Source organism: Mustelus asterias, chromosome 24, assembly GCF_964213995.1.
Source record: "Mustelus asterias chromosome 24, sMusAst1.hap1.1, whole genome shotgun sequence".
NCBI lineage: Eukaryota > Metazoa > Chordata > Chondrichthyes > Carcharhiniformes > Triakidae > Mustelus > Mustelus asterias.
This window is the reverse complement of record NC_135824.1, coordinates 20,374,943-20,398,594: the sequence shown is the minus strand read 5'-3', so window position 1 is coordinate 20,398,594 and position 23,652 is coordinate 20,374,943. Positions and strand designations below refer to the sequence as shown.

Sequence of the window (23,652 nt, the reverse complement as noted above, 5' to 3'; positions counted from 1 at the left end):
GAAATTCACACTCATGAATTATATCCATCTTCACCAACACATGGTATTGTGAGGATACTGTGCCTTTAAGAACTGTATGTTATTGTTCGAATACCGTGCCTTTAAGAACTGTATTTATATCAGGTTTCTAGTGAGGGGTATGTTTAAAATACAGCTCTGTTTACACAGTGCCAGTCTACCTGCACCAGACAGCTCACATGCTGAGCATGCAGGATAATAATTGATCTTAGATAATGGATGCTTGTTTTAATCTGAGTTTGTGCATATTTGTTTGCTTTTTTCTCTGGGGTTTCAGGGTATGGGTTTGATTAGGTTGATTAACAAGAGGCAGAGTCATGTGAATGAGCGGAACTAAGCTTACAGGGAAAAGCAAGCAGTTTCGGCATGGTCCTGAAAGAAGCAAAGAGGTGTCTCTGCCTTTCTCTCTCTGGAGGCTGCTGTTTGAGCGTCAGGAGACAGGTGTCTTTCTGTCTCTCTCTCTCTCTCCAGAAGTGTTCAAAGGCTCTAGTACGGCCATCAGGTAAAAGCAAATAAGCTTGTGCTGTTTACTATCTCATTTTGAAGTGGAGTTTAAGTCTATAAGAGGAATATTGCTTGAATTAGAACTAATAGAGGTAGATTAGCAGTTAAGAAGTGTATCTTGCCATGTTTAAGTATTTCAATTGGATAAAGCTAAGCTTATTCATTTGTTATAGTTAAACTGTATTGTTAAAATAAATTTTATTTTGCTAAAAGCTTCTTAGTGTGTCAACAGAATCACACCTGAAGTGAAAGACCTTATCCTCACAGTAATGCCAAAACTAAAAAAAAGTTGGGGTCTAGTCTAACTTCATAATATACCTTGGGGTTTCTGATCTGGTCCCTAGCAATACTGTGCTAACAACAGGTTTAGCCACAATTGGCCTGCACTTTAACCCTCGTGGTTAGCAAACAATGTGAACTACATTAGTGGGTCACCAGTGGAGTGCGCAGTGAGCAGCAGGGTGACTGACAGACAGCGCCAAGAGGGAAATGTGCAGTGGGCAAGGAGGCACTCGGAACTGGTGACAGTTCAATCCAGCCCTACCTCGTCAACAGAGGGGTTCCCCTGGTATCCCCAGGTTGAGGTTGAAGGAAGCAGCATGTCAATAAAGCTTCCACTTGATGAAGGAGCAGTGCTCCGAAAGCTCGTGATTCCAAATAGACCTGTTGGACTTTAATCTGGTGTTGTGAAACTTCTTACTTTTGTTTTGAATATTATTAATTTTGATGCATCACCAATGCATCATTTAGGAATATATTATTTATTTCTTTATTTTTCTTCCCCCCCCCCCCCCCCATCTTTTCCCCCTTTTTCTCAATTTTACCTCTCTCCAACCCATCTCCCTCCTCCCCCCACATCTTCACCTGTCACAGTTTACCCTCTGATTTCAGCTTCTCTGCCGTTTGGCCATTCACACCCTTTATTCTCTCCATGGACTGTCATTAGCAGCCTTTTCCCCTTGTTTTCGTGGCTGTGACTCATCCTTCATTCCGTCACCCTGCAGCGTAAATATCTCCCACTTTCTATCCCTTTTAGCTTTGACTCGAAACGTCAGCTCTTTTCTCTCCTTACAGATGCTGCCAGACCTGCTGAGATTTTCCAGCATTTTCTCTTTTAGCTTTTATTCAGGAACATTTATCTGGTGAGATGAAGCCCTTTGCATTTTGTCCTGTCGAACTTTTAACTTAATATTCTGAAAAAAATGAGTTTTAAATTAAGGAAAATACTTAAACAAGATGTTATTGGATAATATGTTGCAACCTTTCTAAGTATGCGGATACTCTAAATGAGTTCTTGTTTTTCTCATGGCTATAAGACCCACTGGATTGAACTATTCTGACCAATTCCTTTGGAAGATATTATAGAACAAAGAACAAAGAAAATTCCAGCACAGGAACAGGCCCTTCGGCCCTCCAAGACTGCACCAACCATGCTGCCCGACTTAACTAAAACCCCCTATCCTTCTGGGGACCATATCCCTCTATTCCCATCTCATTCATGTACTTGTCAAGATGCCTCTTAAAAGTCACTACCGTATCCGCTTCCACTACCTCCCCTGGCAATGAGTTCTAGGCACCCACCACTCTCTGTGTAAAACATCTGCCTCGTACATCTCTTTTAAACCTTGCCCCTCGCACCTTAAACCTATGTCCCCTAGTAATTGACTCTTCTACCCTGGGAAAAAGCTTCTGACTATCCACTCTGTCCACACCTCTCATAATCTTGTAGACTTCTATCAGGTCTCTCCTCAACCTCCGTCGCTCCAGTGAGAACAAAGCACGTTTCTCCAACCTCTCCTCATAGCTAATGCCCTCCATACCAGACAACATCCTGGTAAATCTTTTCTGTACCCTCTCCAAAGCCTCTACATCCTTCTGGTAGTGTGGCGACCAGAATTGAACACCATATTCCAAGTGGGGCCTAATTAGGGCTCTATAAAGCTGCAACATGACTTGCCAATTTTTAAACTCAATACCCCGGCCGATGAAGGCAAGCATGCCGTATGCCTTCTTGACTACCTTCTCCACCTGCGTTGCCACTTTCAGTGACTTGTGTACCAAATATGAATCAACGTTTAAAATTTCCAGGCAGCTATCTCCCCAGGTGATACCTCCACGTCAAAACCAAAATTATGTAAAATAAAATTCAGTGATCACAGTTCTTCATCTGACTTTAAAAGTGGCATTTACAACTGTGAAGTACATGGTTGCAATTGGCAGAATCAAACGACCTCAACCCCAGGACATTGTTGCAGGAATTCTTCAGGATGGTGGCCGAGGCCCCAGATATCATCATAATCGGTGAACATTCCAAATTCTTTCTCTTAAAGTTTATTTATTAGTCACAAGTAAGGTTTACATTAACACTGCAATGAAGTTACTGTGAAATTCCCCTAGCCGCCACACTCCGTTCGGGTCAATGCACTGAATGCAGCATGTTTTTCAGAATGTGGGAAGAAACTGGAGCACCCAGGAGGAAACCCACGCAGACACGAGAACGTGCAAACTCCACACAGACAGTGACCCAAGCCGGGAATCGAACCCAGGTCCCTGGCGCGGTGAGGCAGCAGTGCTAACCACTGTGCCACCGTGCTGCCCCAAGCCACCCCTGAGCTTATGTTGGAAGGAAACACAGAAACTAGAAGCAGGAGTAGGCTATTTGGCCCTCCGAACCTGCTCCGCCATTCATTTTGATCACGGCTGATCATCAAATTCAATATTCTAATCCCCCTTTCCCCCCCTATCCCTTGATCCCATTAGCCCCAAGAGCTATATCTAATTTCTTCGTGAAATTAGACAACATTTTGTCCTCAACTACATTCGGTGGTAGTGAATTCCACACTGCACCATCCTCTGGGTGAAGACATTTCTCCTCACCTCACTTCTAAAAGGTTTACCCCTTATCCTCAAACTAAGGAAACTGAACAGGCAAAATACATTTTCCCAGGTTTAGTCACCTAAGCTGCATTGTCTAGTAACTATTAGCTGGATTTGACCTTTTGGGTGGAATTTTCAGGCCGCGTTTGCCTCAAGGTTGACAAATCCCACCCGAGGTCACTGGAACTTTGCATGATCCATGACCCGCCCACTATGATTCCCGTGGCGAGCGAGCGGGATGGGAAAATTCCACCCATTGAGTTATTAAATTGGCTGTTGTTTGGGAAAAGGATTTCTCAGTGAGTTCAGAGAAAGTGGGTATATTTTAGAAATGATGTTTTTTCAGATAAAATGATATGTTGAGTGCTTAATATATTTAAGCGTCATAGTGTATATTAGTCTTTCTTGTCGAGTGTTTTTATTTTATTTCACTTCAATAAATACTCTTTATTAATTGTTTACACAACTACTGGACTAGTTCCTCACTTTATTAGTCACAAGCAAGGCTTACATTAACACTGCAATGAAGTTACTGTGAAATTCCCTAGTCGCCACACTCCGACGCCTGTTTGGGTCAATGCACCTAACCAGCACGTCTTTCAGACTGTGGGAGGAAACCCATGCAGACATGGGGAGAACGTGCAAACTCCACACAGACAGTGACCCAAGCCGGGAATCAAACCCGGGTCCCTGGTGCTGTGAGGCAGCAGTGCTAACCACTGTGCCACCCATTCAAGACAAAGTAGCCCACTTGATTGACACCATAGTTCACCACCCTCCATTCACTCCCTCCAAACAATGGCACATTATGGCAGAGATGCACATATATGATGCACTGCAGCAATTTGCCAAACCTCATTCGACAGCACCTTCTGAACTTGCTACCTCCACTACCTAGAAGGACAAGTGCAGCAGATGGATAGGAACACCATCTGCAAGTTCCCCTCCAAGCTATATATTCTGACTTGTAACTATATTGTTGTTCCTTCACTGGGTCAAAAAGACACCTTCGTAACAGTCCTATACTGTTATATATATATCTGGTGTACGTACACCAGTTGGACTGCAGTTGTTCAAGGTAGTGGCTCACCACATTCTCAACAGCAATTTGGAATGGGCAGCAGATGCTGGTCTTGCCAGCAATGATCAACCCCCACAAAAAGAACTTAAAAAAGAAAATGGCAACTTTGGAATATAAATAAGGCCTTGCAATGAATAAGATGAACACAAAGTCACGATCTTCAACATAACCCACCTCCTGCCCTGTTCATTTATAGCATAATTTCATTGCCTGGCGCCTCAACTTTATTTTGAATCCTACACTTACAGATTTGGCAGATTTTGTGTGGCAGTGTAATGATGTTGATGATGACAATTTAATGGCTTAAGTGCACAGCCGTGTAAATGGCAAGAATGAACAGGGGGAAGACTATGATATGAACATGTTGAAGCAGATCCCCAATAGACCCCAGAAACATCGTTGTTCAGCCTTCATGCAATGGAATCGACTGAATGCAATTTTCTGTCCCTGATCCACCATTGTTCTTGTGACTTTCTTCAGAGTGATGACTATTCGCCTAGGTGTACAAGACATTGATAAGGCCACACTTGGAATACTGTGTACAGTTCTGGTCACCCAATTATAGAAAGGATACCATTAAACTAGAAAGAGAAGATTTACTGGGACTTAATGGCTTGAGTTATAAGAGAGGCTGGATAGACTGGGACTTTTTCTCTGGAGCGTAGGAGATTTTGGGGGTGATCTTATAGCAGTCTATAAAATAATGAGGGGCATAGATCAGCTAGATAGTCAACATCTTTTCCCAAAGGTAGGGGAGCCTAAAACTAGAGAGCATAGGTTTAAGGTGAGAGGGGAGAGATTCAAAAGGGTCCAGAGGGGCAACTTTTTCACACAGAGGGTGGTGAGTGTCTGGAACGAGCTGCTAGAGGTAGTAGAGAGGCAGGTGCCATTTTGTCTTTTAAAAAGCGTTTAGACAGTTACATGGGTAAGATGGGGAAAGAGGGATATGGGCCAAACGGGGGCAATTGGGACTAACTTAGTGGTTAAAACAAAAGGGCGGCAAGGACAAGTTGGGCCGAAGGGCCTGTTTCCATGCTGTAAACCTCTATGACTCTCGTGTTGGAATCAAATCCCCCCTTCAGCGCAGTTTGCTGGTGACCTTATATCAACAAATTAATACAATAAATTAGACTCACCATCAAACTCTGCCAATCTACACATATCTGCACCCAGTTCTGAAGTCACTGTCAGTGCTTGTCGAACTTTCAAGTTGGTTTCTCTGTTGGAACAAGTCGGGAAAATAGTGATTGCATCCTGCACAAATCAAACACAGGAAACACGAGACGCATTTCACTGTTCTAATAACTCAGGTAAAAATGTTGTAAAATAAATCATACAACGCGTAATTAGTCATTTAGTAACAAAAACTCCAGTGACCACTAGTGGATAAAGGCAAAATCTATTTATTTACAGGCAGAAAAAACTATTTACAGGCAACTATTTACAAGACACAGTGACAACCCATTACTCCTACAATCTTCTTAGTCCAGGCAATAACTGAGGGTTTAAAGCCTGCACCCTCCTTTAAACTGCGTGGGCTCCCATTCTATTGAAGGAGAAAATCATCATGTGGTCTCCGAGGTTGACTCTGACAAGTCAGAAATGCAGGATTTGGAACCCCTCCAGGATGTGAAATGCATCGTAAATAACATGTTCCATCTTGTACTCGGTTCTTCCAAACATGAATCAATATTGTTACTTTCAGATTAACCATTATCAATGTGCATAAGAGCCTGAATACACTGATGAAGAACTGTATGATGGCTCTTGCACACCCAAGAGATCCCTAAACTAACTGCCAATGAGATTTTTTATTTAGAACAGAATATCATTGTCCTTGAACATTTAAAATTGCTGAAAGAAACCTACAGGCTACTTCATTCAACAGAAAGCTAACCATTTCCTAAATCAATGTTTGTAGAGTAAAAAGCATTCACTAAAATGGATCAGTTCCATTTAGCTTTTCAACTCTGGAGAGATCAATTGGGTGTCAATTAAGTTGACCTCGATGTCAGCCATGGCTCAGTTGGTAACATCCTCGCCTGAATTTCCACTTCAAAGTCTCCCACATGAAGTTGGCACTTCAGTGCAGTCCTGAAGGTGTCTTTTCAAAGGGGATGTTAAACCAAGGTCTTGTGCAGAATAAAACTTCAGCAACTTATATTTATATTGCAACTTTAATGTAATGTGGGGCGGCACGGTAGCACAGTGGTTAGCACTGCTGCCTCACAATGCCAGGGACCCAGGTTCAATTCCCGGCTTGGGTCACTGTCTGCACATTCTCCCCGTGTCTGCGTGGGGTTCCTCCGGGTGCTCCGGTTTCCTCCCACAAGAAAGACATGCTGGCTAGGTGCATTGGCCATGCTCCCTCAGTGGACCTGAACAGGTGCCAGAGTGTGGGGACTAGAGAATTTTTAGAGTAACTTCATTGAAGTGTTAATGTAAGCCTACTTGCGACGCTAATAAATAAACTTTAACTTTAATGAAACACCCCTAGGATTATAAAATCAAGTAGGACACCGTGCCAAATGAGGAGATATCAAGTTGGTCGGTTTTAAGTTAAGGTAAGTTTACTTATTGTCACAAGTAGGCTTACTTTAACACTGCAATGAAGTTACTGTGAAAATCTCTGAGTCGCCACACACTGGTGCCTGTTCAGATACACTGAGGGAGAATGTAGCATGGCCAATGCACCTAATGAGCAGGTCTTTCGGACTGTGGGAGGAAACCGGAGCACCCGGAGGAAACTCATGCAGACACAGGGAGAACGTGCAAATCCCACACAGACAGTCATCCAAGCCGGGAATCGAACATGGGTCTTTGGCGCTGTGAGGTAGCAGTGCTAACCACTGTGCCACCCAAGGACGAAAGCGAGATAGAGAGGCTGGTGTGTGTAGGAGGGAGATTCCAGAGCTTGAGGCCTACACAGCTAAAGGCTGGTGGAGCGATTAAATTTGGGGATAAGGGGAGAATTAGAGGATGCAGATATCGCAGTGGGTTGGGGGGGCTGGAGGAGATTACAGAGGTAGGGAGCTGAGAGACCAAAGGGGGATTCGAAAACAAGGGTGCAAATTTTAAAATTAAGTTGCTGTTTGGGATGACAGGGAACAGGATTTTCTGCACGTTAAGACATGGGCAGCTGAGTTTTGGATGACTTCAAGTTCACAGAGGGTTGAATGTGGGAGATCAGCCAGGAATGCCGTGGAATTGCAGAGTCCAGAGCTAACGATGCATGAATGTGTTGTTCAGCTGCAGATAAGCTGATGCTACTGTTGTGGAAATAGCCGGTTTCAGTGATGGGATGAACATGAGGCTCCAGGGTCATCTCAGGATCAAATGTGACTGTTACGAACACTGGGTTTAAGCTGCCTCCTTTAATTCAATTGAGTAGTTTGGAGACGGAAATACGGCCTCCTACTAAATCTGCCCGGTGACAAGCCCATGTGACCTGCTAGATATAGTGGCAGATCAAAACTTATTCAAAGTCAAGTGCAAGTTTGGACACAAAGAACAAGGTATCTGCTACCCAGACCCTCAGTCCATCAGACCAAGAGATTTAACAGGAGAAGATCCACAACACGTGTTGCTAAGCCAGGCAGGAGAAAAGGACTGACTCCGAGTTAACCCCCTAATACACTGCTGGTGAGGACTGATTCCCAAATCAAAGAAACAAGGCTTGTGAAGAGTTAGAAACCACAAAACTGCCAGAGGGTGCCTTGCTGCTGGAAGTCCATTTGAGTATGCTCAAAAGATGGAGTCGGGGAACGTTGTTATAAAGACTCTGGAAGATTTACCCTGGCGAGGCAACAAGAAGAGATCCTAGCTGTAAGCGCCAGGAGGAGCCTGGGACCTTTATATACATTTCTGCAGAGAATTCAGTGTAACGTATAAATGTGGCATGGGATTTTCAGTTGCGTTAGAAGTTAATAGAGAATATCTTTTATGTTGTTTGGCATATTAGTTACCTACTAAATAATGTTTAGTCAATGTTGATTTTCTTGTTACAGTAAAAGTCTTCAAGCATGAAATCCTGTTGTGTGATCCTTTGCTACAGTCAGTGGAAAACTCATAACTCTTTATAAAAGTCTCCATGGGATTGTAACAGTGACACCAAGGTTGCAAACAGACTTGCTTACTCTTAGACATCACTTGGGATTGGAGTTCGGAAAGAAGACTGGAACTGATGGCTATCCAATATCCCAATAGTTAATTTGGAGGAAATCTCTGCTCATTCAGGACCGCATGTCAGATAAGCAGTCTGGTAACTTAGCAACAGTGCAGGCGTCAAGAGAGGGGAGTAGGGGCAGTGAGGTAGATGACGTGACAGAATTTCGAAGGGGAGCAGGGTATGCCTTATTGGCGTCCCACTAACATCCATCCCTCAAACATTCAAAAAAGTTGATCTTTTTTTTAGTAAAGTTTATTTATTAGTCACAAAGCTTACATTAACACTGCAATGAAGTTACTGTGAAATTCGGGTTAGCACTGCTGCCTCACAGCGCTAGGGATCCGGGTTCGATTCCGGCCTCGGATCACTGTCTGTGTGGAGCTTGCACGTTCTCCCCATGTCTGCGTGGGCTTCCTCCAGGTGCTCTGGTTTCCTCCCACACTCTAAAGATGTGCAGGCTAGGTGCATTGGCCATGCTAAATTGCCCCTTAGTGTCAGGGGGATTAGTAGGGTAAATAGATGGGGTTATGGGATAGGGCCTGGGTGGGATTGTTGTCGGTGCAGGTTCAATGGGACGTATGGCCTCCTTCTGCACTGCACCGAGTCTATGAAAATCTCCACCTGATGACTGTAACAACTAGTCACGGCCACCAGGTGGCTGCACTTTACAAGTGCTCATCTTATGGGTACTTAAAATCTGAAACTTGACTGTAGCACCAGTGAATCGACAGTAAACAGCCGCAAACTTGCCTTTGCTTTTGGGATAACAAAAAGGGAATACACCGAAACTTCAAAACATGCAGTGATTAAAACTGAAGGGCCAGTGAGAGAAGATAGAGTTACGAGAAAAAGTCTCTCTGATAACTATCGCTAACTGCCCTTGTCACAGTCAAATCTTATTCAGAGATGTTTGACAAGACGGATTAAAATATTTAAGCTGTGGTTCAGGATAAGGCGTTTTATAAAACAGCATGAGGAATTATCAAGTTAATTCTGGCCTGGCCTGAAGCACTTCAAACGTTGGCTCGCTCAGATATTTTCTGGGGCTGGGGGAAGAGGGTGTTGCGATATTGGGGATGACTACCAGACAGCAGCAGTAACCACATCACTGTGTGGAGGGAACAAGTCGAATTTAGTCCCGTCAATGAAAGGATGAGAAATTTAACTTCTGTTAAGAGGAGAGTCTGCGGGGAGGAGACTGGGACAGACAGACAGCACCAAGAGGAGAGTGTGGGAGGAGAAGACTGGGACAGCATCTTAAGGAGAGCACAGTAAGAAGTCTCAGACACCAGTTAAAGTTCAACAGGTTTATTTGGAATCACGAGCTTTCGGAGTGCTGCACCTTCATCGGGTGAGTGGAGATAGGTTTTACAAACACGGTATATTGTGTGGGGGTTGCATGTGGTGGTAGAACATGGAGGTTGGGGGGGGGAGTGGCGGTGGTATGAGTGGCAGGCACAACTGTTGAGGAGAAAGAAATATGGAGAAAATTCAAAAATAGACGTGACTTTGGATTTGGTAACAAGGACATTGGGAAGTTTTGGGTCCAAGTCTGGAATCACAAAACACAATGATTGCCTTCATTCCTGCTCACATCTCTCGTTGGGTAGGTTTCATTCACTGGTGGCTGGCATTGGGTAGGTTTTATGAGCCACAAAGTGGAATGCTGGCTGGAGCAAGCGTTGTGCAAGAGGTCAAAGAGAACAAAACGTACGGACCTAGTATCTCCTCAATAAATCTCTGGAGAGCCTTTATGATGGTTGCACTCAACAGGCCTGCGGCCTAGACATCACCAACCTCTCTCAGACAGAGGAGAACATATCTGGGGTTGGGCGTGGCTTTAGTTGCACTAGCAAAGGGACAGAGTCATGAATGTTTTTTATAAAACCGGGGAGGTTACAATAGAATAGGTATGCTGAAGGAAAGCTCTCATCCCTATGACTACTGATAAAGGAGGGATGAACTCTGCATGGGCAAAGAGAAAGAGGGAGAGAATTAACACATCTGGTTTGTTAAAGAAGCATGGGAATGTAACATCACCAGCTCTGGAATAGCTATCTGTTTCTGGGATCTTGCTGTGCAGAGATTGGTCGTCACACTTTCAGCATCGCAGCTGTGATAACACTTCAATAGTATACGGTTGTGAAGCACTTCAGGACTTTGAGGTTCTGGAAGGCACAAGTCTTTTCACTGTTGCATACTTTGTCAAGGATTTAAGTAAATTCGCAGAGAGGACTATTCGAATTGGACTGTCAACACATTCCTCATTGGATAACACTTTACCAATTCCACCAGCCATTGAATGACTTGCCATCTCTACTCGACAAGTTCACTTATTAAAACATAGGAACTTAGAAGATAGGAGCAGGAGGAGGCCATTTGGCCCTTCGAGCCTCCTCTGCCATTCATTACAATCATGGCTGATCGTCCAACTCAATCGCCTAATCCTGCTTTCTCCCCAAACCTTTGATCCCATTCGCCCCAAGTGCTATATCTAACCGCCTCTTGAATACATTCAATGTTTTGGCATCAACTACTTTCTGTGGTAGCGAATTCCACAGGCTCACCACTCATTGGGTGAAGAAATGTTTCCTCACCTCCGTCCTAAATGGTCTACCCTGAATCCTCAGACTGTGACCCCTGGTTCTGGACACCCCCACCATCGGCAACATCCTCCCTGCATCTCCCCTGTTCAGTCCTGTTCGAATTTTATAAGCCTCTATGAAATCCCCCCTCATTCATCTGTTCGCACGTCTCACATGTTTTGCAGGATTGCACACAGTCCCCTCTAGTAGGAATGGGCAATAAACGCTGGCCTACCGAGCCCATACGTGAATAAAGAAAAAGATTCTCACCCATCAAGCTCAGCTGTCTCAACATAACCAAGTCCGTGAGGTTCGCTACTGGACAGCAGCAACAGATCAGCCTGAAAGGAGACACGGCAAGGTTCAGGAAAAGAATCATCAAAATCAAACTTCATAAACACAGCCGATTAGTATTCGCAAACCACAACATTGTTCCTCGGTCTCTCTTGGAACATTAGAAATAGGAGGAGGAGACCATTCAGCCCATTGATTCTGCTCTGCTGTTCAGTACTGTGTACAGTTCTGGTCACCCTATTGTAGAAAGGATATTATTAAACTAGAAAGAGTGCAGAAAAGATTCACTAGGATGCTACTGGGACTTGATGGTTTGAGTTATGAGAGGCTGGTTAGACTGGGATTTTTTTCATCGTAGGAGTTTTAGGGGTGATTTTACAGAGGTCCATAAAATAATGAGAGACATAGACCAGCTAGATAGTCAATATCTTTTCCCAAAGGTAGGGGAGTCTGAAACTAGAGGGTATAGGTTTAAGGTGAGAGGGTAAGATAGGTATAGAGGGGTATGGGCCAAACGCGAGCATCTTCTCCTTTCCTTCTCCCCTATGTACTCTATGAATGGTATGTTTTGTCTGTATAGCGCGCAAGAAACGTTACTTTTCACTATTCCAATACCTGAGACAATAATAAATCAAATCAAAAAACCCTGTACAATTGTGGCAATGCTTCATCTGTAAAAATGAACTGTGAATTCCTGGGTCTGGGTCACAAAAGTGAATAGAAAGTTGTAAAATCTGCTAGAGGACTTTAGCATCACTTGAAAGCACAATCTTAAGACTCCTTCATGATGCACTGGCCAAGTAGTTTTAAAACGCAGGAAGATTTCAAAGATCGATTGCAACCTGAGAGCTCGACAGTGCTCGTTTACATGGAGGCTGGGGGTAGGGGCGGGGGTGAGGGTAGCAGGGTCTGAACAGGGGTGATCCAGGGAGTGTGAACTTGAGGCAAAGGCAAAACAAACTTTTTTAAAATTCCAATAATTCAAGAATGACAGAGAATGTTGAAAGAAGGAACTGAAAAGTTTATTGACAGGAAGTACCATTTTCCAATTCAATTCCCTGTCGATGAAGTCCAGCAAAGTTTAAGGTAATTATTCCTTTTACCTAAAGATCTAATTGTGCTTTCTTCCCCCCCTTCCGAATAGTTCTCCTTTCTTAAGTTAATTCGCGGCAATGTTCTTTTATTGTTAAAGAGGAATCTGGGGAAGCTGTGAGGGAAGGGATCACTGGTGTGTGTGTGGTGTGTGTGTGTGCGAGAGAGAGACAGTTAGTAAAAGTTTATTTATTAGTCACAAGCAGGCTTACATTCACACTGCAATGAAGTTATTGTGAAAATCCCCTAGTCGCCACACTCCGGCGCCTGCTCGGGTACACTGAGGAAGAATTTAGCATGGCCACTGCATCTAACTAGCACGTCTTTTGAACTGTGGGAGGAAACCAGAGCACCCGGAGGAAACCCATGCAGACATGGGGAGTACATGCAGACTTCGCACAGACAGTGACGCTTGGCTGGAATTGAACTCGGGTCCCTGGTGCTTTGAGGCAGAGATGCCTCTTATGAGGACATCTTTCAGCGCCTGGAGGTGTCTGTTGCGATCCTCCTCATCCGAGCAGATCCTGTGCAGTGCTAACCACTGTGCTGAGAATGTGGAGATGTCTGTGGCTGAGAGAGCGTGGAGGTGTCTGTGGTTGTGAGAGTGTGTGGCATGTGTATAGCGGTAGCGTGGCTGTGAGTGAGTGTGTGTGTGTAGTCCTGGATCACAGAGGCGGGTGGGGGGTTGCATGTTGCAGGGGTGAATGCCATGATGCTGGAAGACTGACAGAAAGGCTAAAGGCAATAAGAGGTAGAATAGATATGAAAAAGACCAAGCAGCATTCTCCACTAAAATAATTACATTATACAATTTATTTCACTTTGCTCTAATGGGGAGACAGATGAGTTAGTCGGCGTAACAAAGTGCTAAGATATGGAGCTAAAAGGGCTACCACAGGAGTGAGTCACATGAGACTGTGAAGCCAGAGATAAGTAGAAGTACAGCTAAAAATAGAAACTGTTTACTTGATAGCCAAGTGTGTGAGGCAGCAAATGTTTTAGTTATAACTTGCGTGCTCACATTAAGGGGAAGTACTGGTGTAGTGGTATCGTCACTGCACTAGTAATCTACAGATCCAGGGTAATGCAAGTGATGGAGTTTGAATCCAATAGAAATCTGGAATTAAAAGTCTACTAATGACCATGAAACCATTGTCATTTTTGTAAAAACCCATCTGGTTCACTGATGTCCTCGAGGGAAGGAAATCTGCCGTCCTTATCTGGTCTGGCCTACATGTGATTCCAGAGCCACAGCAATGTGGTTGACTCTTAAATACCCCCTCAAGGGCAATTAGAGATGGGCAATAAATGATGACCAGCCAGCAATGCCCATATCCCATGAAAGAATACATTTTTAAAAAATGTTGCGTTATGGTGCATTTGTGAATGTTTTCCAATGACAGGAATATTTTAGCACACTCTTGTATGAACATGTTTGAAGTGATTTGTCTCTTAAAGACCGATTGCCATTTTGCTGATTGGGCCACCCAAGAGTTCAGTTGTTGTTTGATAAGGAACTTGAATGTGCTTACCAGTTTTAGGTTACAGCTTAGCAATTTAAAGATGGTTTTCATCTGTAGTAAAGCTTGGCATCTGCATTCATGAATATGGCATGCATGATTTACTCTTTATACTCGCCGTTTAAGGGCAGGGCCATTGTACCATTGTGGTGATTGTCCCTTTAAGGGCAACACGGCAGAGTAAGGGTCACCTGTGAACCAATTGGGAGTGAGAATGGGTAGTCACCCCAGAGGGTGGAATCCTCTCTCAGGCAGAAGACATGTAGGGGACTAATGGCAGGCGTGTGGGCTGCTGTTCTGTTGTTTCATAGAATCCCTACAGCACAGAAGGAGGCCATTCGGCCCATCGAGTCTGCACCGACCACAATCCCACCCAGGCCCTATTCCCTTAACGCCCTGCATTTTACCCTAACTAGTCCCCTCACACTAGGGTCAATTTAGCATGGCCAATCAACCTAACCCGCACATCTTTGGAGTGTGGGAGGAAACCTGAGCACCCGGAGGAAACCCATGCAGACACGGGGAGAATGTGCAAACTCCACACAGACAGTGACTCGAGGCCGGAATTGAACCTGGGACCCTGGCGCTGTGAGGCAGCAGTGCTAACCACTGTGCTACCGTGCTGCCCAACAGAGTTTGATAAACACCTGTTGTGTTTCTAATGAAGGGTGAGATTCTCTGGCCTTGCCACAGCATTTTTCTCGGCAGTGCACCATTTGTTAGTGGCAGGATAGAATAGAATAGAATAGAATAGAATCCCTACAGTGCAGAAGGAGGCCATTCGGCCCATCGAGTCAGCACCGACCACAATCCCACCCAGGCCCTACTCCCACATATTTTACCCGCTAATCCCTCTAACCTACGCATCTCAGGACTCTAAGGGGCAATTTTTTTTAACCTGGCCAATCAAACTAACCCGCACATCTTTGGACTGTGGGAGGAAACAGGAGCAACCGGAGGAAACCCACGCAGACACGAGGAGAATGTGCAAACTCCACACAGACAGTGACCCGAGCCAGGAATCGAACCCGAGACCCTGGAGCTGTGAAGCAGCAGTGCTAACCACTGTGCTACCGTGCCGCCCCTCTGGTCCCGTCGCTGTCAAGGGGAATTCCCATTCAAGCCACCCCACACCACCGGGAAGCCCATGGCAAAGGGCTTCGTTGACAGAACCAGAGAATCCCGCTGGCTTGAACGGTTGCAGAATCCCAGTCCTAGTCCGTGACAGTGCACCGGTACAACTATAGAGAATAGTACCCTGCTAACAAAGTGTAGGTAGACATTGCTTTAATGCTGGAAGGTTGGCTGATCTGAGATAGGTTAGCCTTACACTGACTGTAATCAAATACTGTTTAAAGTAAACAAGAGACAGATAGAGAGTTGAATCACAGCTTAATGCATGATCAGGGAATTCTGCCAACTAGAATAAAGAACATCTGGCATATTGGAAAATATTTATACAATCGGTGCACCACTTTCAATATAATTCGACTGAAAATGTTTCGGGGCGGCACGGTGGCACAGTGGTTAGCGCTGCTGCCCCACAGTACCAGGGACCCGGGTTCAATACCCGGCCTTGGGTTACTGTCTGTGTGGAGTTTGCACGTTCTCCCCGTGTCTGCGTGGGTTTCCTCCGGTTTCCTCCCACAGTCCAAAGATGTGCGGGTTACGTTGACTGGCCATGCTAAATTGACCCTAGTTTTGGGGGGGGGTGGATTAGCAGGATAAATATGTGGGGTTACGGGGATAGGATGGGATTGTCATCAGTGCAGGCTCGATGGGTCGAATGGCCTCCTTCTGAACTGTAGGGCTTCTATGATTCTTGCAAAAGGCACAATGCCACTTTGTTAGTTTAGTTTGGGGAATGTGATAAATACAGCCCTGTATTTCCTGTCCAGAACAAACTTATAAATAATTAGGTTCTCAACAACAATACTTACAGCCACAAACTGATTGTTTTCCAATTTGATTACGTCTCCTACTCGAACATTCATCCATTTCTCATTCTGTAGCCTGGACAAAAGTAAGCAGAAAGTGTTATCTTTCTCCCTCCCTCATCACGTTGCTTCTATAGAATACATACTCTTTCTAGACACAATGATTATTAAGAGGAAGGTGGTGGCATAGCGGTATTGTCATTGGACTTGTAGTCGAGAGATCATGCTCGAAGGACCTGGGTTCGAATCCCACCACAGCAGACGAGGAAATTTGAATTCAAGAAAAATCCAGGATTAAAACATCTAATGATGACCATGAAACCACTCTTTAACAGAGGGAAATCTGCCATCCTTACCTGTTCTGGCCTACTGACTCCACAGCATTGTGGTTGACTCTTAAATTCCTTCTGAACTCGGGCAATAAGTGCAGCGATGCCCATATCCCATGAATGAATAAAGAAAAAAGTTGCCTTTCTTTCTTTCAATCTTCCACACATCTACGCATAAAACCTACTCTTGTATTGTCTCTTTTCTCTAGCATCCAGTTTCAATACCAAACCTTCTCAGTTCCCTGTCTATATATCCTCCCATACTCTCTTACTGTTGTCCCATTTCCATGGGGGCGAGATTTGGGGTCAGCGGTGTGCGGTGTATTGGGGTAGCTGGCCATTTCAATCATCAGCTGCGTTCTGATAGGGTAGGAACGTGAAACCTGGAGCGTGCTGGCTGGCCAAGGTTAGAGTGGGTCTGAACTTTGCGGACTTGTTTGGATATCCGGGGAGAGGTAAGTATCTCACGCCAGGCCACCGTTTGGGGAGGTAAGGTGCCCCTTGGTAGAGGTCAGGTGCCCTTTGGAATTGTTAAAAGTAGACATAAATGAGTGTAAAAAGGGCATAAACACATCACTGTCAACTGACCTATCAAAGCTGAGCTGCTCTGACAAAGGGTCATACAGACTCGAAACGTTGGCTCCATTCTCTCTCCACAGATGCCGTCAGACCGGCTGAGATTTTCCAACATTTTCTGTTTTTGGCTCCTCCTCACCTTCTCTGTCCTAACCTCCTTCAAGAGGTACCCACCTGCCATATCTGATCTTACCCACATATAGCTTCAGTCCCGCACTACATGGTTTCCTCTTAACATTCGTAGGGCTACTAAAGATGTTAGTACTGTCTTTGTTTCAAGAACATGGTGGTAAAGTTGGGTGGCACGGTGGCACTGTGGTTAGCACTGCTGCCTCAAAGTGCCAGGGACCCGGTTTCAAATCCGGCCTTGGGTCACTGTCTGTGTGGAGTTTGCACGTTCTCCCTGGGTCCACGTGGGTTTCCTCCGGGTGCTCCAGTTTCCTCCCACAGTCCGAAAGATGTGGTGGTTCAGTGGATTGGCCATGATAAATCGTCCCTTAGGTCAGGGGAGTTAGCAGGGTAAATACGTGGGGTTACGAGGTTAGCGCCTGGGTGGGATTGTGGTTGGTGCAGACGCAGTATGATTTTATGATAACACTAAATAAACTTTCATCAAATGCCAGTATAGTATGAAAAAAAACTTCATTTGCACCTTGCTCTCCAAGTCTCAATGGATAAAAACACCTTGCAATTAAATATCCATTTTCAGCACAGTTCTACTTTATAACCATCAATCATGCTATGCTGATCATGGTAAGAAACATAGAAACTAGAAGCAGGAGTAGGCCATTCGGCCCTCAAGTCTACTCCGCAATTCATTTTGATCATGGCTGATCATCAAATTCAATACTCTGATCCCGCCTTCCCCCCATATCCCTTGATCCCTTTAGCCACAAGAACTATATCTAATTTCTTGAAATCACACAATGTTTTGGCCTCAACTACTTCCTGTGGTAGTGAATTCCACACATTCACCACTCTCTGGGTGAAGAAATTTCTCCTCACCTCAGTCCTAAAAGGTTTAGCCCTTATCCTCAAACTATGACCCCTAGTTCTGGACTCCCCCACCATCGGGAACATTCTTTCTGAAACTACCCTGTTTAACTCTGTTACAATTTAATAAGTTAAGTGAGATCCCCTCTCACTCTTCTAAACTCCAATGAATATAATCCTTACTGACCTAGTCTCTTTTCATAAGACAGACCTGCCATCTGAGGAATCAGCCTGGTAAACCTTTGCTGCACTCCCTCTACAGCAAGAACATCCTTCCTTACACAAGGACACCTCCATACAAAATCCAAGATGGCGCCGGAACGAGGCGAGTTCTTGCAAGCTGTGCCCAGCATACCTTCTAATTCTATCTTTTACTCTCGTTCTGTGCTTCTAAAACTTAATTCTAACTCTTTTAAACTCTCTTTCTCTACACCTTAGCCATGACTGTAACACTACATTCTGCAATCTCTCGTTTCCTTCTCTATGAATAGTATGCTTTGTCTGCATAATGCGCAAGAAACAATACTTTTCACTGTATGTTAATACATGTGACAATAGTAAATCAAATCAAAAATCAAATCAAAACTGCACACAATACTCCAGGTGTGGCCTCACCAACGCCCTGTACAATTGCAGTAAAACATCCCTATTCCAAAACTCAAATCCTCTCGCCAACAATACCATTTGCCTTCTTTACTGCCTGCTGTATCTGCGCGCTTACTTTCAACGACTAATGCACAAGGACACCAATGTCTCGTTGAGTATCCACCTCTCTCAATTTACATCCATTCAAATAATAATCTCCCTTCCTATTATTGCTACCAAAGCATCTCACATTTGTCCACATGATACCGCATCTGCCATTCATATTCCCACTAAGTCCTCAATTAAAGTTGTGGTTACATTCTTGATAATCGCAACTTTAATGTAGGTGAATCATGGATTCCCATCGGAATCAATGTTAAAGTCAGAGTTAGGTTCCGTCGGAGATTTTACATCCGGAAAGACCAACAAACAAGCTGAAATACTGCACCATACATTTAGAGCTCCTTGCGTTCCCAGCTGAAATAAGTTACATCAGTAAATAGAAAATTGATACAATATAAAATGTAAATTATAAAATTAGACTCAGCTCCAGTACAGTGCTTTTAGACTGACCAGTATGCTTTGTCTGCATAACGCGCAAGAAACAATACTTTTCACTGTATGTTAATACATGTGACAATAGTAAATCAAATCAAAAATCAAATCAAAACTGCACACAATACTCCAGGTGGCAGAAAGGTGGTCAGTGTGGGTAGAACCTGAAGTCAGTTTCTGTCACGAGTTGGGGTCCTCCAGTGCGAGTCAGAATGGAAGCCGGGAGCCAGAAGAGCAGCAATTTGAAGGACAGGCCCCAGCGACTGAGGTAGGAACAGAGGTTAGGAGACACAGGCAAGAATCAGCATGGCCGGCAGTGGGAGGAAGAGGGACTGGGGGCGGAAGCACTGCGGGAAGGGCATGTGAACAGGAGAGAATGCCTGTGGCAAACGTCAATGAAGTGAAGCTGGCAACGTTAAACAGATATACCGACACTACTTTATCCATTACGTTGAAGTGAAGCTACGCCATGTGATATAATGTTAAGTGGAGGTTGATTGCATCACTTTAAAAACAACCTTTTACTATCTCCAGCTTCAAAATGGTACGGTAGCACAGTGGTTAGCACTACTGCCTCACAGCGCCAGGGACCTGGGTTCAATTCCGGCCTCAGCTGACTGTCTGTGTGGAGTCTGCACATGCTCCTCGTGTCTGCGTGGGTTTCCTCTGGGTGCTCCGGTTTCCTCCCACAGTCCAATGTGCAGGTTAGGTTGATTAGCCAAGTTAAATTGCCCCTTAGTGTCCCAAGATGTGTAGGTTAGGGGAATTAGTGTGGTAAATATATGGGGTTATGAGGATAGGGCTTCAGTAAGATGCTCTGCCAGAGTTGGTGCAGACTCAATGGGCCAAATAGCCACCTTCTGCACTGTGGGGATTCTATTCTATGAAAATAGAATTGACGAAGGAAAAGCGGCAGATGTGGTTTACATGGACTTCAGCAAGGCGTTCGATAAGGTCCCCCATGCAAGACTTCTCGAGAAAGAGAGAGGGCATGGGATCCAAGGGGCTGTTGCCTTGTGGATCCAGAACTGGCTTGCCTGCAGAAGGCAGAGAGTGGTTGTAGATGGGTCTTTTTATGAATGGAGGTCGGTCACCAGTGGAGTGCCCCAGGGATCTGTTCTGGGATCCTTGATGTTTGTCATTTTCATAAATGACCTGTATGAGGAAGTGGAGGGATGGGTTGGTAAGTTTGCCGACGACACCAAGGTTGGTGGTGTTGTGGATAGGTTGGAGGGATGTCAGAAGCTGCAGTGTGATGCAGGACTGGGCGGGGAAGTGGCAGATGGACTTCAATCCGGATAAATGTGTAGTGGTCCATTTTGGCAGGTCAAATGGGATGAAGGAGTATAATATCAAGGGTAAGACTCTTAGCAGTGTAGAGGATCAAAAGGACCTTGGGGTCCGGGTCCATAGGACTCTTAAATCGGCCTCGCAGGTAGAGGAGGTGGTTAAGAAGGCGTATGGTGTGCTGGCCTTCATCAATCGAGGGATTGAGTTTAGGAGTCGGGAGATAATGATGCAGCTTTATAAGACCCTTGTCAGACCCCACTTAGAGTACTGTGCTCAGTTCTGGTCGCCTCATTACAGGAGGGATGTGGAAATTATTGAAAGGGTGCAGAGAAGATTTACAAGGATGTTGCCTGGATTGGTTGGCATGCCTTATGAGGATAGGTTGAGGGAGCTCGGTCTTTTCTCCTTGGAGAGGCGAAGGATGAGAGGTGTACAAGATGTTGAGAGGTATAGATCGGGTGGATTCTCGGAGGCTTTTTCCCAGGGCTGAAATGGCTGCTACAAGAGGACACAGGTTTAAGGTGCTGGGGAGTAGGTACAGAGGGTAGGTCAGGGGTAAGTGGGTGAGTGGAATCGGCTGTCGTCAGTGGTGGTGGAGGCAAACTCGATAGGGTCTTTTAAGAGACTTCTGGATGAGTACATGGAACTTAATAGGATTGAGGGTTATAGGTAAGCCTATATATAAGCCTAGGTAGGTAGGGACATGACCGGTGCAACTTGTGGGCCAAAGGGCCTGTTTGTGCTGTATTTTTTCTATGTTCTATGTTCTAAAATGAAACTAAGCTGAGTAGCTAATTTTGCTCATTAACCACATATATACACATTCGCATTTTTGTTTTCTCTAACAGCCAATTAACAGACTGCAAAGTAGATACAACTATCTGGCAGAAAAAATGTTCAAACATCGCTTCATCCATGAAGAGACAATGATAAAAGCAAATAACTCCACTATGCAGTCGCCAATCGGCAGATTTATAAAGTCGTTATTGGTTGGTGATTATTTCTGAAACATAGTTTAAAGCAATTACGTCTGCACAATAGCCCGTGGCTTAACTATGTATATGGATCAGAGAGGAGACTGTTCTATGGTCTGTGTCAGGGTCTGGGGTAAACCTAGATTTAGAAGATGGGGACACAATCCAGGTCAATGGTGGCACAGTGGTTAACACTGCTGCCTCACAGCGCCGGGGACCCGGGTTCGATTCCCGGCTTGGGTCACCGTCTGTGTGAAGGGTGCACGTTCTCCTCGTGTCTGCGTGGGTTTCCTCCGGGTGCTCCGGATTCCTCCCACAGTCCTAAAGATGTGTTGGTTAGGTGCATTGGCCGTGCTAAATTCTCCCTCAGTGTACCCGAACAGACACCGGAATGTGGCGACTCGGGGATTTTCACAGTAACTTCATTGCAGCGTTAATGTAAGCCTAGTTGTGACAATAATAAATAAACTTTAAAAACTGAAGGTTTATCCAAAAGAAAAATATTGCAGATGATGGAAAATTGAAAACTGATATGTAAAACAGAAAATGCTGGAAATACTCAGCAGGTCTGGCAGCATCTGTGGAGAGAAACGGAGTTAACATCTGCTTCTCTCTCCCCAGACACTGCTTAGTACTTCCTGCACTTTCTGTTTTATTTAAACAGGTGTTGATGTTGGGTATGTGTCCCTCTCACTCCTCCCAGATGCAATTCAGCTCCCCATTGAGAAGCTCCATTACCTACATCTGCGCAAGTTCTTGAAATATCACCAATTCCCATTTGCAGCATTTGGTTCCCCCGACCGCATTATTTTTGGTGCACTTGCTCACGCTGTTGTTTAAACTGATTGGAAGAAATGAACTGGCTGTGGTAAAACAGCACATTCCCGAATTTAGGCAAAAAACCTAAGTGTACTAAAAATAGTAAGTGAATTCACTGGTGTAATAAGTCTCCAAATGGACGTTTATCCCTGTGTGGAGGAGAGAGCTTGCTCTCTCAGATCTAAAGTCCTTACTATAAGTCCACTTCACCGCCCCCCCCCCCCCCCCCCCACTCCTCCCCCATCCAAATTTGGATGACTTAAGGCCAGGTGAGATGTTAAAATTTTAAAAATCTCAAACCTCAAACAGCCTCCAACTCACCCACTTTTGGATTTCTGTAATGACTTCAATCAAGCTATTGAGGTTGGCCTATTGGAATATGAGCTCCCTGATTGAGGAGCCGTACAGCCGTAGGTTTTTTAGGTTCATGGGCTCCCAAGCTTGCCCCTTCTGTGGTCTTGTGGAGTCCGTGGACCATGTCTACGTTCAACGTCTTAGGCTGCACAACCTTTTTGTTTTCCTCAAAAACCTTTTATTAATGTTTTGTTTGCACTTCAGTCCCACGCTCCTGATCTACGGGCACCTGGTGTGGAGAGGGGTGGGTCGGGAGGGCGACCTCCTCGTGAACCTGCTCCTGGGCCTGGCGAGGCAAGCCATCAACGGGTCCAGGCAGTGGGCAATCGACAGGGTCGGCCATCCTGACTGTCTGCCCCTCTACCGCGGCTATATTCGCAGCCAGGTGTCCCTGGAGAGGGAGCATGCAGTGTCCACGGGCGCAGTTGATGCCTTCTGCGCCCACTGAACACCGCAGGGGCTGAGGTATATTATAAACCCCGAAAATCACATTATGATTTAATGTTTTAAGTTTCCTTTTGACTGTTCCCTCTTCTTTTGGGGAGCTACCCCTTTTAATTTGTCCCTAAGTTAATTTGAGTTCGTTTATTTGGTTGGTGTTGAAAGATATCCCTGATTAAGGAGTCAATTGATGGGCCAATTAGGGAGTCTTTGCCTTGTATTTAACTGGGAGTGTCAGTTCCTCTGGCACTCCTGAAGGTAGACTGCTAGCACTCTGTGTACTGCTGTTGGAATTGTAAACAAAGGGATTTTGGTGAAGGGACTTCTGCCTCCGAGGACTTATTAGAGATTTACAAGGCGGGCAGGAAACATGCAGTCAACAACCTCCAGGATCTGGGTTGTCCATCTAAATATAATGAAGCTGGTAGCCTCACATTTAATGGCCTTCAAGGTTTCAAGTGACCGGTCTGATTTTCTGGCCTCAAGAATCCTAGCACCTCAAGGGATGTGAAGGCAACTTCAGGGAGCAGGCAAGTGCCTTTACAGCATTGCTCGTGGGCCAAGAGCACTTACTTCCCTTCCCTGGAACTGGAACCTGCAGCTCCCACCAAAAGGGGTCAGGGAATCAGACATCAGGCACTCCCGAAGGGGAGGGATTGG

General features: G+C 45.0%; 1 protein-coding gene across 4 annotated transcripts in view; it reads right to left on the bottom strand.

Annotated features, from left to right (window-relative positions):
• Positions 1 to 23,652, bottom strand: part of atp8b4 (ATPase phospholipid transporting 8B4) — a 363,747-nt gene that overhangs the window by 149,348 nt on the left and 190,747 nt on the right. For all 4 annotated transcript variants that reach the window (XR_013500782.1, XM_078241378.1, XM_078241379.1 and 1 more), the window contains 3 exons: positions 16,080 to 16,152; positions 11,504 to 11,574; positions 5,617 to 5,699 (listed from right to left, as the gene is read on the bottom strand). Coding sequence is in view for 3 of the 4 variants with exons in the window: in XM_078241378.1 (XP_078097504.1) it covers positions 5,617 to 5,699; positions 11,504 to 11,574; positions 16,080 to 16,152 (227 nt within the window). In the remaining variant the exon portion in view is untranslated. The remainder of the gene's footprint in view (positions 1 to 5,616; positions 5,700 to 11,503; positions 11,575 to 16,079; positions 16,153 to 23,652) is intronic.